Source organism: Lagopus muta, chromosome 22 (assembly GCF_023343835.1).
Source record: "Lagopus muta isolate bLagMut1 chromosome 22, bLagMut1 primary, whole genome shotgun sequence".
Lineage (NCBI taxonomy): Eukaryota > Metazoa > Chordata > Aves > Galliformes > Phasianidae > Lagopus > Lagopus muta.
The window spans coordinates 2934830-2952388 of NC_064454.1; the positions used below are offsets into that span (position 1 = coordinate 2934830).

Consider the following 17559-nt stretch of genomic DNA (forward strand, 5'->3'; position numbering starts at 1 on the left):
TTTGCTGTAAGAGTTCCCTGTGGTGTCAATCGAGCCAGGAAGGCAACTCCAGAGCATGATTCAGACTACCTAAGCAAGGCATCTGCAGCCAAATTTAGATGCTGCAAATGACCCCATGGAGATGCACTGCTCCCACTGCTCCTTAAGTGATGTAAATATGCACTGCTCTGCCCTCCGCTTCCTTGTGTTGTATTTCATCCACTCCAGCCACTGAAACAGGGCTGACAATTTTCTCTTCAGAATCAGTCACCACTTTCAGCACTAACGTCCCAACAGACCGCCTCTCCCAAAGGCTGATCATCCAGCACCTCACTATAACCAAGAGCCGTGGGAGCAGGAGGTGCTTTGCTCCTATGAATCAATGATCTGCACCAGCCCACGTGCCCCCATGCAATTCAAATGCTGTGCATGGTTTTAAATTGAAAAACACTCTCATCATACACCTACTCAGATTAGGATAGCAGAACAATAACAGCATTTTTTACCATTACTGAAAGAATGCACATACGTGCACATCCCTTCCCTGTGCATAAGCCATTGTTCTAACAAATGCATTGTGTATCATTAAGACAACCATCAGCTCAATGCTAATTTTGTGACATCCTTCTTGTGGACATGCTTCCTTCTACAGCTTTTCCCATTACAACGCTGCCCATCACCAGCACCAAAACACAACAACCTCCCAAACATACTACTGGCTCACAAAACCTAATTTAATGAAAGCAAACCTGGTTTTACTCCCCTAATTCCATCAGTACGCATTCATTCAGGTTGTGTTTTCAAGGGTTTATCCCTACTTACAAGAAAAACTTCTGCTAAAACAAGACAGTGATGTTTCTCAAATAATTACATGTTCACAATCACCTAAGATTTACAAAGAGCACCAAAAATAATCCAAAACACCACAAGAGCTAACTGCCACTTCACCCATTAATGTCTGAATTCAGACTCCAACTCTGCAAGTCTGCCCTGGCTGCAGCAAAGCAAACTGCCAAGATGAAAGAGATGCATTTTTAGAAGTAACAGCACTAAAAACTGCACTTAATTCAAGGCTAGCTTATCCTCCTTTGAAAAACAGTACCAAGAAAGGTTCCATGCTTTTCTAAATTCTGTTCTGTACCTCAAATAAAAATCAGTTTGGGCAAGTCTTATACTTCAAAGCAGGCAGCTGAATGACCCCATTCTGTTTCTGTCTGTGAATCTTTATTGTTTATTTCTGTATGACATTCAAGATCATGCATGAAGAGCACATCAAGGCTCAAAGCAGGTCATAAAGTGGCAAGATAGGTCCAGCACCTGAGGTTAAGACCTTCCCATTCTTCAGAGAGACATCAGGCAAGATGAAAGATTCGTCTTGGTTTCTAAAAGCACCATAAGAGCAGTTGTAAAAATGCAAGGCTTACCTGAAGAAAAGCTTCTTTGGCTTTGCTCGGGTGGTGTGCAGAAGGCAAAGTTATGGGTAACTCAAAAAAAATCACATGATAACTCAAGTGCTTTAAGAACTTGATTAGATTCTTCGAAATTCAACCAAGAACTCAACAGAGGGAGAAACATACTGGTATGTTTCTGGCTCTCTGGAGCAGCATTCATGTCACTATGAAGACAGCTTGTTGAAATGTTCTGGTAACAGTGCACTGGGAAGAGGATCTTCACGCCCTTTATGCCCTTTAAGGAAGCTCTTAAAGTTTTCTTAAGCTACCAGTTCCTATTCAGTTCAAGTTGCAGAACTCATTTACATTGACCAGTTCTGCCTGCACATCATGCTCTCACCTCTTGCCATGGTGTCAGAAAACCAAGTCAAGCATCAGCACATGATTTCCTGTGAGGTCGGATTGGGGAGGCCTTGACTGCTGACCTTCTCACAGCACGGCCTCACACCACTGCCCCAACACCACACTAGTGAGCCCCACAGTGGGGTGGAAGCTCCCACAACAGCAAGGAGCTCTGGTTCCAAGCATGCACACCAGACAGCACTGCCCAGCCGAAACTCAAGTATGTTAATGCACACTGAACCTCAGGTGAGGGAAAACGATGCACTGGTCATGTAATTAAAGTCCAAGGCTGACAATGGATGCACAAGAGACAGTCTGAACACACAAGGTCTACAGAGGAAGGGGTGGATTTGAGGTGCACTCTGCATCCAAGGGAAGCAATTGTGCTCTCTGTGCAATCCGCACCAGCAACAGGAATGAAACAAATCTGTCTGCAACGCGCGAAAACAGGTAAGATCTCTCACTGCTCCTTCCCCAACAATTCCTTGCTCATTTTTAACGACCTTTTTTGACAAACCGAAAGCCACTGAGTGAGTTTCACCCAACAGGTCAAATCTTCAGCTGAGTTCAGAACAGAACCAAGGACAGTTACACTCCCACAGCACTGCTGTCAGCTGCAGCAAGGCACAGCAGGCATCTCAGAATGCTTGTCCTCAGGGGATCCTCAGCAGAGCGCTACAACCTCAGGATCTGCAAGTAAGATTACTGTTAATGGGTAGCTGACTTATTTGGATGGTAATTAAAGTTTTGCTCGCGTCACTGTTGCAGCACAGAAACTGCGTTTCTCCATCACACCCTCTACTCTGTGACTGGGACGTGCAGTCGTGTTGGCTGCTTTCTGCCCACAGAACAGCACGCAAAGTGGGTGCTGCACTTCAAACCCCAGTATTCTCACTCTGTTAAGCAATAAAGAGAATTTCCAGAACTCTTCCTCCTCCTTTTGCAAAAAAGAAAAAAAAAGGGCTCCCAGACGGGTACCAGAACACGTCCAAATCTTGTTGGAGTACTCAGAACTGACAACGTTTTCATGGATGCGATGGCTCCTAAGAGCACATGGGTTCCTCCAGCATAGGGGAGGAAAGAGGCATTCATGTGCTCAAAGGCATGGGAAGGCTGAGGGGGGAGGAGGAGAACAAGGAGAAAGAGAACAAAGTGTCAACATCTTAACTGGGACACACAAAGAGCCAGTTCTTACTAAGAACTTAATCCAGGATTAACAAGAGGTCAGCTACCTCTGCAAGGAGACTGCACTAAAAGGAGCTAATTAGCTCTCCTTAATTGCACAAAAGGAACCACACACAATTCAAGGCATTCACAGCAGCAGATCCTACCTCACCCAGGAAACACAGTCCTACCTGTCGGGATTGCACCATGCTCCAAACTGCACACGGAGAGCTCAGAGCAGGAAAGGTGACATGATGACATCACGACAGATGTCATGACAGTGTGTGGGGAGTGAGGGACAGCACCAAGGGGTAAGGCATGTGAGGGAGGGCTGGAGTCTCCTTCAAAGGGTACAAGTGACTTTAGTGTGCCCAGGATCTTTCCATGCAGTTTTATCATCAACCACTGCTATCACATGTGGAACTGCCCCACAACTCTGCAGTGATGCTTTCATAAACTATTATATGCACTTGTAACCCTCTTTAAATCAGTGCAGTATCTGAAAATGAGGAGGAGGGACAGCAAAAGGAAAATCAGCCCATGTCTCTCCATAGGCCCAACACTGCTCTATGCACTGAAACCAAAACAGAGGCTGTGGATGCCCTGTCCCTGGAGGTGTTCAAGGCCAGGTTGGATGGGGCCCCTGACAGTCTGGTCTAGTATTAAATGTGGAGTTTGGTGGCCCTGTGTATTGCAGGAGGGCTGGAGATTCAAGATCCTTGAGGTCCCTTCCAACCCAGGCCATTCTGTGATTCTGTGAATCACATCCCTCCCTGGCATGGCATCCTGGTAAGGACAAATAGACAGAAAAAAGCAAATACCCAACTCAACACACAGAGGCAACAGCTCCAGCCTGGAACCCACTGGTTTGGGATGACGCAGTGGAAAAGGCTGCCTAAGCTGACCTCCCACAGCCTGCCCTCAATTTCTAATGATACCTTCCAAAAATTATTTGCAAACTGTGTATTTGCAAGAGTGCACCAATTCCTGATGTGACAGAAGATATTTATATTCTACATTATGCAGCTATTACACTGCACCATCTCTTCCCATGCCAAATTCTGAACTTCTGATGGTTTGTGTGTTATCAAAGGCAGAACTGTAACTTCACAAATACTTGGATGAAAACTTTCATTGACACACTCCTGTATATGCTGATCACCTGCAGAATGGACTGAAGCATCTCAGTGAAGGGACAACCATTCAAAACACTTGAAATACTGAACTTTTTCAAACTGTAGGCAAGTATAAAAGCAATGCACTTCTTAAAAAGTTCATTCCTGTAAGCCTCGCCTACACTGCTCTGTATTTATGTTCCTTGCCAATTTTTGTTTGATATTAAGCCCATCTCCTTTTTGCCTCTGAAGCCATCACATGCTCTGCCCCATGCACTGATGATAAGCTGTTGCATGTTTTTCTCCAGAAGCACTCATGCTGCACTGACAGATAATGCATACAGCAGTCGGTGTGCTTGGAAATGAAAATTAACCAGCCCATCAATAACAACAGCAGAACTCTCACAGCTCGAGCACTAAATGTAACACCTGCATTTCTCTGTTAGCACTGTGCTGAGGTCTGGGCAGCTTGCAGACAGACAGAGCCCTCACCTCGAGGAGCTGGCAGTGCCAGCCTTCAACCCTGCAGTGAAGGGCATGGGGACAGCAGGCTGTGCTCGGTCCAAACCTCGCTGTGCTCAAGGAGATAGCTTCAACTGCAAGGTCTGAGGGCATCCTGGGTGCAGGAAGCGTGCCAAGTTTAAGAGAGGATGAAGGGAAAAGCAAAACAACGGGTTAACCACAGTAATAATCTCATACACACAGATAAATAGCAGTAGAAACAGGAGATCAGCCATTAATGACAAGCTCCTGCAGGATCATTACAAAACTGCCTCTGTAATCTGCGTGTTTCTTCTCTTACCCCTTCAGGATGGAGGTAAACATCACACACCACTGTATTTTCAGTTGTATTTAGATCAACATAAGAAAAGCAGCAGCGAAACATCACCTCAAACCCAAAGCACACCAATCCCATCCTTTGGACATCACTCAACATGAGAAAGCCACATCCACTCTTGCTCCAAATAGCAGGGAAGCAACCCTTATGTACACTGCCCTTAGGCAAGCCGAGCACAAAGGGAGAACTCCCTGCCATCTGGGTAAAGCTTCAATAGCTGCCATTGGAGAGAGCAGAATGTGCATCAGCTGCTCGGTGCCAGCGGCGGGCTACAACCAGCCTCCTGGTACAGCCATGCCCCACTGCTGCAGTCCTCTCTGCTCCCTGCCCCACACTTCACTGCACAGGAACAGCCCTGACCCATGAGTACATTTGTTTAAAGGGAAAAGGGCACTACAAGGGTGTCATCTTTTTCTTTAGCACTGCCTGGTGCAACATTCGCTTCTCCATCCTGTCGTACAGCTGCAGTTACAGCAGCTGCTCCGTTTTTCGGGGCTGCTCAAATCTCTTTATTCCAGCCAAAATCAGCCTTTGAAAGCCTCCACCAATCACTGCTTTCAGACCCCCCTGAACCACCAGCGATCTTCTCTCCAGCCGCCCATTCAGACACAATGGATCCATCCCCACTCTCACTAATTGACTTTCTTAACCTTGTATGACCCTTTCCTTCAGGGATGGGCTGAGATTCCTGTAATCCTGCTGGCCTCACCCAGAAACCCACTGAGCAGTTACTCAGTGCAGCCCTTACTCTTGCACAGCATGGACGCGCTGCTCTCTCTGAGCCTTGCCCAGCTTCTCCCCCACACCCCACACCCTTACATCCCAGCTTCCACTTTCCTGGCAACCCCCTGTGCCCCATCCCAGCCCCGCACTGCGTCAGGACATCTTCCCAAGGAACCGCCAGACCTCTGCACACGTTCAAACACACAGAAACCTGCATCCACTGGGAGAGTCCTGCTGCCTGCTGGGGAGGTGAGCAATGAAGAGCTAACTGCTTGCATAGCCTGTTATCGCATCGCTTTTCCCGAGGCACTGCACCGTGTCTTCCCTGCTCCTCTGCTCTCCAATTCTGAAACCTTTTAAACTGCAGACAGCAGCAGTTCTGCTGAGGGACAGACCATTACAGCACGCGAGCTTCTCCCTGCTCCGATGCATTCTGTGTTCTCAAAAAGTGGTTGACATAAAGATTCCCTGCTCTGATAGCAGCCCGGCATAGCTGAAACAAAGCCTTCTTTGCAACGTGCCACCAGCCCTGGCATCTCAACTGGCTGCTGCCCACTGAAAAGAAATGCACCCACTGTCTCTTTAAGAATGCTCATATCCCACATCAGCAGGGCTTCCTTAACCCTGCCTGCTCCTTGCTCTCTCTGCTGGCCACAGCTGCAGATGTCAGTTTCCTCACTGCACATCCCTGGCATCCCACGCCACGTGTGAGCTGTGCTTTTTAGCAAATATCCCAGTGCTCTGAAATGCAGGGAGGACTCCTATGACAACAAAGGAGCAGTCAGCACTGATCTGAGCATCCTAAATACCTCTAGATTCACCTCCCCTCACTTCCACAAGCCGTTCTTGTCTGAACACACCATCACTCCCACAGACAGCTGGAGTTCACCTTGCAGACCCTGGGTGCTGGGCAGCCCCTTACCCCACCAGGCACAGCCCAAGCTTTCTGCTTCCCTGAGACATCAGCAGGCAGCACAGCCAGCTGCAGGAGAAACACTTGCCCTCAACACAGGGGTGTTTCCAAATATAAGCTCTAGGAAAGGCCAGAAAGGTTATAAAACACAGAAGGTAACAACGTGAGTCATACTGAAAGCATATATAAACATACATATAAATGTCTATAAATAAATGTATATGAAAGCCTGTCTCATAAGAAAAATAAACAGGCTGTGATTGCTTCTCTTCCGGGCAAAGCATGAAGATAGCTATCCTCCCCCAGTCCTTTATTTTGTTCCTAGTCCATACAGGCATTATAAAGGCAACAGCAAAGCATGTACATCAAGCCAAGCAACTGAGAAAGCAAAGAATCAGCACAGCTCCACATTCCTGTACAGGAATAAGCTCAAAGGAAAGCAACAAAAACATCACATTATTCATGAGGCTCATTTATGAAAAGACACTTGAAGGTTAAACAAAGCAAAGCAGTCAACAAATATTTAAGGAATGCAAATGCCACGGAGAAAGAGCAGCTATATTAAAAGATTTTATAACAATGAGCAATGAGATGAAACTAAATCGAGGGGAGAAAAAACGAGGCTGAAGGCAAATCACTGCAGTCAGGAGAATGAGAGAAGTGGTAAAGCCATGCTCATAAATAGCATTAGGTAACCATTAATAAGGGCAAAACAGGGAACCACGTGGCACTGTCAGGGGCACAGATCAATGACTCAATTCTATCAAGTCCTTTTCTCTCTCTCCATTCTGCTTCTCATCACTTTCCTAACAGGCAGCAGCCCGACCCAATAACTTTTTGGTTGCTGCTGTTGATTAGCACTGTGAGTCTCCTTAAACGTTTACGTTCAGCTGGATCAGTGTTACAGATCTTTGAGCATCACAATTTAGAGTTACTCTGTGTTAGTGAATCACCTGCAAAGCTTACATCTGATGTATTTAAGACTGTGAACCTTGAAAGAACAAATATCCTTACAATCATACAGTGTTTTTAATTGTGAAGAAGACACAGGCTGCTTTTGGGCAATGTGGGTTCAGCTTGCAACTCTGGCCATGTCAGCTATGAGAAATGGCAGTGATGTGGTAGGCTGGCTCATCTGCAAACCAAGGTTATTATCATTTCATTTTCTCTACCCTTTGCCTGCATGGCCTGTAGTGGCTGGAAGTCCTCAGGACTCACACTGGCTCTTGTACATCAATCTCTCTCTGCATGGTGAAGAGCTATTTGCAAAACCTTCTCACTACAAAAAAAAACAACACAATTTCAGATCCATCTCCAAAACCACTCCTGCTATGACCCGTCCTCAAAAAGAATCTCACCAGAGTCAAAGGGAAAAAAGCTTGAAAAAACAATATTGCGTGTATCTGAACTGATGACGCAGTTTCATTGCTTTGAAACAGCCACTGAATGCTGGCCAGAGTCCCTGAGCTGCAGCTGAGACACACACATACCATCCTCCAAGGCCTACAGCTAAGCAGCAGTTCACCTCCCAAACCTCATTCTTAAAACATACATCAGATTGAAGGCCACCACATCCCCACACTGCTTCTTAATTACTGACAGATCTGAACAAAACAAACTGCAGTACCGAGGGCTGCAAACCCACAACCCAATTTCCTCATGAACAAAGGATGCTTCTTTCAGAACTGCATAGCTGCTTTATTTCTATTCCTAACGGGTCAGAGAGACACCAAAATTACAGCCCTATCTTTCCAGGCTTTCTAAAATGCCTGTCCCCAGAGCAAACCTTTTAATTCACAGCACTTCATGCACCATCCCTCACTTGTGTACAGCTTCCAAACGACTCCCCTGGAATCCTTGGATTCTCTTCTTGCCATCATTTAAACCCAGGCTTGTTTGCTTAGTATTTCATTTAAAGAATACATCTAGTTAAAGAGAGAACTGTTCTCTACACCAAAGGTAAACAAGTTGTTTTCTCTCCTCCCCCCACAGCTAATTTGGTGCCTTATATCACGTGAATGTATAGATTTTTTTTTTTACATAATCACATTTTTGCTACTCCTGACTGCACACCTCCTTCTTTTCTCCTACATCATTTCCACTCAACTCGTGTTCTCCATTTTTCTCCTTCCAGTTCCACAGTTAGGTGTGGCAAAACCACATTCATCCAAACCTGAGATTCCAAGTGGTTTAAAATCTCCCAAAATACCAAAACCCTGCCACCAAAAAACATCCTTCCATCTCTGCTCCCTTGCCACGTGCATAGAGTGGCTGTGACTCCACCCAAGGGGGATGGCAGCGCTTCACATCCCATGTTTGCAAACAGAAAGCAGAACATCCATTGTCAGGCCCCTTGGCTAACCACAGAGAGCGTTCTGTCCAAGAGAAATGGTTATGGAGAGCAAACCACTGCACAAAGTGAAATGTAACCACCAGCATGGACCCAAAGCTGGCCAAAGGGAAAACTCCAGTAAAGGAGAAGCTTAGAGAACATTCCACCATCGTGCACTGAGCATGTGGCTCTGAAAGAGTAGCAGAAGGAAAAGCAACAAACTTATGCACAGCGTTTGTTTTGGTCTCAAGTACCCTTTTCTGAACTTGCTTATTTTATGCTTGGATAGTATTACTGCTATTACATCTCAATTTATATAATTTACTTTTCCAGACTCAAAATACTGAAAATTAACGGTTACTGTGCATAGTAAGCATCAATTATAAACATAACAGCAGTCTGATACTGAGCTACACTTTACAACCAGGACTGAAATGAGCAACAAGCAAAGGAAGACTCAAGAACAAGCACAGAGCTGCTAAACACAGCAAAGGAATGTATGGTGAGCTTGGAGTTGGGATTGAGGAGCTCTGCTCCCAAGGGAACTTTCAGTTGGCAAAAGTGATCAACCAAAAGAGATCTTGACCGGGATGCTGACTCTTGTGTAATGTGCCACAAGATCTCTGATGGCAATGGTTGGCTCTTTCAAGCTTTGACCTTGCCCACTTATTGAACAGAACAGCCCTGATTGAGCAAAAAGTTAAAACATGTGAGTGTTTCTGTTTACTTGAATAGAACCATTGATACACGTGGGGTGAATCACACACACACTGCTGAACGATGTTCTCCATCCCCTTCCTGCACATACAAATACCAAATGGCTTCAGCAGGAGGGAGCACAAGGGAGAAGAGAAAGCACTGGCATCCCCCATTCTGCAGACAGAGAAAGCAGCACAGAGGCAAGATTGTGGCCTATGTGGACAGACCTTGGCACTAAACTGGCATAAATGATCTCTTCCAATTCCCAGCTCCTGTAGCCTGGGCCTTGCTTCTCATTGGAAGGTGCCCAGCAGTTAAACAGCACAAGCAGAGCCTCCACTCCAATTTATGCCTTGACAGAGATAACCAGTTCCCGATAAATCTCATCCACAACCACTTCTTCATTGTATTTACCTCTTTTCATGCTTTTACCCAAGGAGAGGAACCTCAGGAGGAGCCACGTTGCAGCCTCACTGCTCTCAGCTCTGAGCAAGCAGTGACTGCAGGACTGCAGGACGGCTCCAAGCAGTTTGCCCTTCACTTGACATTTGTGAGGCTGTTGAAGGACTACGTTGCCAGCAAGGTGATTTTACCATCCGATAAGCAGAGAAGGCAATTTTAGAAGGACGCAAATGATTGGGATTCAATCAGTCAAGATAATCTGCAGCCCAAGGAGAAATTTGGGGGACGGATGCTGGAGGCCGGCAGCACAGCTCTGCGCTGCCACAGTGTACGTCACGCTGTGCTCACTGAGCTCTCCATCACCACATGTACATTACAGAACAAAACGTTGGCTGTTCGTCTCATTTGGAGTCAAAATCTGATGCCGAAAGCAAACCCCGCTGCAAACAAAATAACACCAAAGGGGAGTTCTGCACGTCTGCCATCACACAGAACCAGAGCAAACCAAATCTCAGACCACGGGGCTCACAATGACTCAGTTTTTCTTCACGCAGTCTACTTCCACTGTATTTTTTTGTTCATTCTGAACTAAAGAAGTCCCTTTGATTGTACTGCATACCATATTAGCACTGAAGGTATTAATTCAAAGTGCGGCCCAGGACAAAAACTGGAAATGAGCCGATCTCGGTTCTATTTGTGGCTGTTACTGCTGCTGAGCACAGCCTGGCCATGCGAATTGCATGCGAGGTTTTCCCTTCCCATCAGCACGCTTGGCCTGGGCTCCCAGCTGCTTGCTATCGCTTCCCACTCCCTAAAAGCCCAGAGAAATTAGCACAAAACCTGCTGCTAATCGCTTGATCGTTCCGTGAAACCATTTACAAAATTAATCTAGCAACACCATTGCAAGTTCTTTCAGCCATTTGACACAACGTTGTAACATTTATTCCTGTTAAGCGAGAAAGCAGAGAGCTACCTGTCAGAGGTTCAGCCAAATACCCAGAATATTGGATGCAGAACATCATGCAGACTGACCCACCAATATGGTTCCTTCTTCCCACTACATCACAGCAAATGGGAACATTCTGACTCCCCAGATCCGTGTGCAGAAGGTGTAAAGAGGGGAAGCACCTCATTTCCAAATGGCAGAGCCCCATTCAGAACTTACACGTATGTGGGTCATCTTTGATGGCTGTGAGGGGAGGATTGTCTGTCTCTATTCTATTCCTTTTGAACAAAAAGCACAGGGATAATAAAAAAAAAGATGTGGAGGCAAAAAGACCTGGTTAACACTGGGCACACTGACACAAATAACACTTTAACTCCTAGCAGGAAGGTCAAACACAATACGCACAACTGCACAATTATGTAATTTCAGCTGAACTCTTTTGCTCCCCTCCTCCAACAAATCCGAGCAAGGACCAGTTTTAAAATCCATCTTTCATTTGCAATGCAACAGAACTAAGTTCATTTCCACTGCCCAGGGCAGCTCTTTAACTCTCTGCAGCGTGGAGGTGAAGCTAAAAATTATTTACGCCTCATCACTGTTTCACTGCGTAATTAAGGAAGTGTGAATCCTGGACACCACACACCCACACGTGTCACTTCACTGCATTACAGCAAGTCCACATCCTCTATATCGCATTCACAGAATCACAGGATTCTATGATTTCTGCTTTCCCTGTTATTTCAGGCTTGGAAGAGTTTGCAAGGCTGGACCAAAAGGATAAAGCTACACAGGAATAGTGTGATGCTGGTAGAACCCCTCACTGCTCTCCTAAATACCTGTGGCCCTGAGACCCTGTTAGGACCCTCTGCAAGGGCAGGTGCCTCTGACCAGCTCTGCATGCAAAAGAATCCTGCAGTCGCTGCCTTACAGCACGCCTCACTGAAATCACCCCACGTTAATCTTCCCTGCTCCCTGACATCAAACAAGGGCTAATTTTAGCTCTGCTGTTCTGTAACCCTACCTAGTTCCCATCCCACCCCCACAACTATATAATAGATCCTTCCTTCACATAAGTAGGGTGTTGGAACATTCACAGTTTTTTTCTCACTCACAGGCACTTGGAGAAAAATGAATTGCAGGCTTATTTTTAGGCAGAGCCTTTGGCCTTTATTTTCTCCTTAAGTTCCATACAGTGGGTCCTGAGGCTGAGAAATACCCCCATCAACAAACGAGCCATGCAAGAGGAACAAGACAAGGAGGTAGAAGAGCTTTGCTCAGCATCCTATTTATGGGATGCGGAGCTCAGCTGCCAGCTTGCTTTGGTCCTTGCAAGACTTCTTCAGTCATTTGCTTCGGCCCAGAAGCCTGAGGAAGGGAGCACAGCAGCAGCAAGCAGCAATGCCTGGGACTGAAGAGGAGAAAAAACACAAGTCCTCTCACAGCATTAAAGCAGCACACTGTGACACAAAGACAACTCACCAAACCAGGACATGGGGCCTCAATGAGACAAATGCATGTTGTGGGGTGGTAATGAGGCACCGGGGAACTGCAGGATCATTTTGGATAACAGGATGCTGGACTGCAACAGTGAGACACAGTGCTGGTACTCCATGGCCTTGCATGGACACCATGCTGTCACACTGCGATGTCACGAAGCTGCGATGGTTACACAGCAGGACTGTGCCGTGCTGCAGTGTGCTGTGACAGCCCAGTGACTCGACAGCACGCAGCTCTGACACGACACCAGATGGTGATGAGATCATTTTGGGCCAAATTAAGGCTGCAAAAAAATGCATGACATCGTCTCAGGGCTCAGCACGTGGTCCTGTGCCAAACCAATGCTCCCCCTGCGACACTGAGGTGGCCAAAGACACTCCGAGAAAATGCCCTGCAGCATCCTGAGCAGAGCAGGAGCACCAAACCAAGGGCTGGGCTGAAGGCAGGCGGGTGCACATCCTCGTGGTCAGGGAGGGCAGCTCCTGCTGACAGCACTCTGTCCCTGCTGTCCCCGTGCTGCTGCCCTTCCTGGTACAGAAAGAAATCATGTGTCCTTTCAGAACTGTTCCATGCGGAAATCTGCATTAACCCCAGCAGTGCCACCTCAAGTTGGAATCCCTGCTTCTAAAGCAAGGACCAAACCGTGTTTGAGGCGCTTTTTTTTCCACTCGAGACAAATGCTAAGCCTGCAAAGCAAGCTTATTATGAATATTTGAGGCCATCTGACCTGTGTGGATGTATCCAAGGCACATCTGATGAGCAGCAGAGAACTCTGGGGTCTCTCTTTAGGTCTGTGCTCCTGGAACCACACTGACCAGCCCAGCAGAGACACGCACATCCACATAGGTGACCCAGGACTTAAACAGCATCCTTAACACCCCCTTTAGTGCCTGGATAATGCTGAACAATAAAGTAAATAAAACTGTGTGCAAACACAGACGTCCTTGAGGAGGAACATAACGACTGCTGCAGAGATTCAAAACGTTGCGGGCTTTTCTTAAACACGGTGAGCCATCAGAACAGCTCACCTGTTTCTCTTGGGATTCTGAGGAAGATGAAGGGGGTGCTGGGGTTTGGGCAGCACTCTCTAAGCATTCCCAGGGAACAGCATAGGCCGTTTGCACAGCTCCCTGCTGCCCACACAGCCCCAGGGCAGCACTGTGCACCCAGCAGCTGGCCACAAGTGCTGGGCACACACAGCTCAGAGGAAAGAGCATCACCTGCTAAAGCACCACGACCATTTCAGTAGTGCTGGAATGCCCCCAGCCCAGCTCCTGCTCCTCCCCAGCACCGCCTGCTCACCTCTGAAGCCTGACAAAATTAACAGATTGGCTTCCATGTTAATCATGATAAGCGTTGCGATAGAACTGAGCGTGCAAAAGTGCTCCAGTTACACAACTAACAGGAACGGCCGGTGCTGCTCACGGATGGGCTGAGCCGAATGCAGCAGGGTGCCATGTTATTGCAGATCCACACCATCATGGCATTTCTAACACATGCTCAGCTTTACCCAGTAGTACGCTCAGCTATTATGCAACTCATCAGCCCAACTGCACACCACGTAGAGCAGCAAAAGGGGACAAAAAAGCTACACAGGCTATGCTTTTTGTATACTCTGCCTTATGTATGGTCGTACGCATGCAGGAAAACTCTAAAGGCTCTAACTGCAATTAAATAAAAGGCCAAATTACAGAAATCAGAAGAGATGCCCTATTGAGTCATCCCTGGCTCCAGCCCGTCCCCTGGGGCCCAGCACAGGATGCTTCCTACTGCTGTGCCCTACTGCTTCTCTTCCACAGCAAAAATAATAATAATAAAAATAACCACAATAAATAAAATAACAAACGAAAAATAACTTTCCTGCTTTCTCACACTTTATGGGCAAGGATCTCAGAGTACTAAATTCAAACTGATGTGAAACTGCAGAGTTCAGCAAGAGGCCGTTATCCCTATGATGACTCCCTTTACCATTAGAGAGGAAGAGGATTAAGAAACAGGCCTTCATTGCTCCTGTCATCCCCTCGGTGATTTCCAATCCAAATTACAAAGTCACATTCCATCATTCCATAATGGAACCGTTCCCATCTGATAAAGTTGTAATTAAATTGATCTCATCTTTGTAATTCAAAGGCTATTTACTGCAGCTGGGTACTTTTGACATGCTCAAGATCTTATACAGATCTCTGCTAGCCGAGTTTTATTAGACACACCGTATGCATAACTGCACTGTATATCCCCTACGTATGTAGAACACCGACCTTAAAAACGCAATAAAAATGTTTACGGGCAAACATTTCAGATACACACCCAGCTTCCACCTCCACACCCATCCCTTCCGCTCCCCCCGGTGCAGCCCGGCTCGCTTCCCCGAACCCCCCGGAGCATCACGGCGTTCCGGAGCGCCGCGGTACCTGCAGGGCGCTGCCAACTCCCAGCCGTCCTTACGGAAAGATGTCGACAAGGTGCGTATATCCCCGAAAGCAGCTATTTAAAGGACAAGCCTAGCAGAAGCCATTCCACGCACGCAGGACGCAAGCCATATCCTCCACCTTTCTTCGGGGAAAAGCTTTCTTTTCTCTAGCTCAATACGTGCGCTCCAGGCGCTCAGGTGCGCGGATGCGATGTGCGCGCATCCAGGGATGCAAATTCATGCACAGCCCCGAAGAAAGCGCTCAGAGGAGGAGAAGCGGCGGCCCGGAGGCAGCAGATGCCCGGAGCAGAGGACGGCGCAGAGAGACGGAGACGCCCGAGCAGGAGGAAAAGCACCGCGGATTCGGTGGATGCCCGCAGGGCTGCTGCGGCGGAGCGGCGTTCGGGAGCGCTCCCCCCGCCCCCGTGGCTCCGCTTACCAGGCGAGCTTGAAGCCTTTCATCAGTACAGTCACGAGAAGCCGCTGCCCGCGTCCTCGCGTGCCCACCGCCAGCTCCGCAGCTCCCAGGACATATTGGAGCGGAGCCGGCCGCCGCGCTCCATCCACCGAACCCCCCAGCGGCGCGGCCCCGCCGCCTCCCGCCCCCGGCGCCCGCCCCGAGCGCGGCCGAGAGGCGCAGGGCCGCCCGCAGCCGCACCGCCGGCTCCCGAACCGCCCCGCCGCCTGCTGAGCATGTGCGGCACCGCACGGCCCGCCCCCGGCACCGGCCTGGGCTCCGCTTCTGTGCTCTGCTCCTGTGATGGGGGGTGGCGGTGGTGGCCGGGGCGAGCCGGAGCTGCAGGGCGACGAGTGATGCAGAAGGGGGAGAAGCGCCCGTTACCAATACCGGCTCCCTCCTTTCCTTCTCCTAACGCTTCGGGGTTCTGCGGTGTTGCCTGAAGGATGTATTTGGGAGGTGATTTTTCGTGACACCTTGAATGACAAACCTCACGGTGCAGGGGTGACGCCGCTATTAATGGCTGCAACACAGAATCCCCACCTGCAACAGCCTGAGCTCCATTCAGCTCCCCGGGTAGCAGCAGGGAGGACGAGATCTTCACTTCTGGTTTAAAGAGCTTTCTGTGAAATTGGGCCTGAGTAGCCAGGAATCACTGACACATCGTGCACATCAACCTGCACAAAGCACCAAACGTTCCTCCTCACCTCCACCTCATCCCGCTCAAGAGCAGCACCAGACTTATTTTTTTTTCCCCTGAATGATGCCCCCAAAGCACAAGCAGAAGCAAAGTTCTAGTTCTGATTTCAGCTAGAAATAGCTTCTGGCATTCAAAACCCACAGCTGAAAGGAAACTGGATTCTCAGCAGGGGGCAGAAGTTTCAGAAAGCACACGAGTGATGCTGAGAAGCCTTTCTCAGAAGTTGAATTGTAAAAGGGAAAAAGCAATTCGATGCTAACCCCATCCAGATGGCTTCCCCCAGGCTTGTGACAGGTTGCACTTTCTGTTTCAGCATTTAATACCGAGCTCTCTGCAGAAGGAAGCAATGAATGGGGAACTGCATCCTGCCCACAGCTGCCCTCTGCTCCCATCTGCAAAGGGCTGAGGAGAAGTGAGTGCCTCAGGAGAGCCATGCCAGGCAAAGGAGTTTGAGATAAAACTCCATTCTCAAGCAGTTAAAAGTTTGCTTGGAACATGAGCTTTGCAGCATGCCTTTTTATTTCCAGACAAAACCCACTGACAACTTACACATGCGTTTCCAAATGTCACAAACAACATGGGAGAAACACTCAAATCTCAGCCCTCATTTGGTCCATCCTATATGAGCTGCCTGGCCTCAGCTCAGCTCCAGAGCTGCTTCTCACCATGAAATGCTGCACATCTGTGGCCCGCAGGTTGCAAGGAGGGAAGCAAATCACAATGCTGTAAAATGGGTCAGGAGACCTGCAAGCTTGGCAAATCTGGGACAGACTAATGCTGCAGTCACATGTTTAGAAATCAAAGCTCAGGCAAGAAAAGTATTAAGAGCTAAGCAGTCATTTACTTTAAAAAATAGAGTAATGTGATGGTTAGGAAATTATCAAAGGAAATAGATCACTTAGAAGTGGGAAGTATCTGTATGAGCAGACTGGCAGGCGCTGCCATCTCCATCACAGCTGCAGTCTGCTCTCTGCAATGCTCACAGCAGCAGCCTGAGGGAGAGAGGACTGCAGGTCACCATCCAAAGCAAACCCCATGCTCGTAGGTGACCCTATGTCACCTATGCTGGGGACAGTCCTTGAGCTGCTCCCTCTGTGGCAGTTTGAACTGTATGGGCAAACCCTTTCCTTTCTCCTTCATCTGCAAAGCGATACTCAAGAGGAACAAGGAATATTAACATTTAAATAGGGTAACAAAAGAGCACGTGTACATATCAAGAGAGGTAGGCTCCGTGCAGCCACCCTGCCCACCTCCACAATGCTAAGAATACTTAGAAGTCACAAGCAAGCTGAATTCCAGATAAATTATCTACCTACTCCATCCTGAGCATCCATCCCACAGAGCAGGAGAATGGGAAAGCAGAAGAGCATCGTGAGAACCGGGGCCTTCAGGGATCAAAAGCAGTTCTGGCTCTGCCATAAAGCTCTGGTTGGAAACTGGGCAAGCTGTGCGCGTCTTCTCATTGATGTGAGACTGCACTGCAAGGAGATGCTCCTCATGTTGTGATATAGAAGCTCCAAGGGCAGGCTGTGTGTTGTGTCAATGTGAACACAGATCATCTTTGATAATCATGTCCTGCATGCAAAAGAGC

The 17559-nt window shown here is 47.9% G+C and overlaps 1 protein-coding gene across 11 annotated transcripts in view; it reads right to left on the reverse strand.

The window, feature by feature from the left end:
- The window catches only part of GRAMD1B (GRAM domain containing 1B), an 82371-nt gene that overhangs the window by 42604 nt on the left and 22208 nt on the right, over positions 1-17559 (reverse strand). Inside the window, exon 1 of one of the 11 annotated variants that reach the window (XM_048968653.1) lies at positions 15251-15418. The exons of the other annotated variants lie outside the window; for them this stretch is intronic. Coding sequence (XP_048824610.1) covers positions 15251-15273 — 23 coding nt within the window. The 5' untranslated portion in view covers positions 15274-15418. Of the gene's footprint in view, positions 1-15250; positions 15419-17559 lie in introns of those variants that run through there. 11 annotated transcript variants of the gene reach the window in all.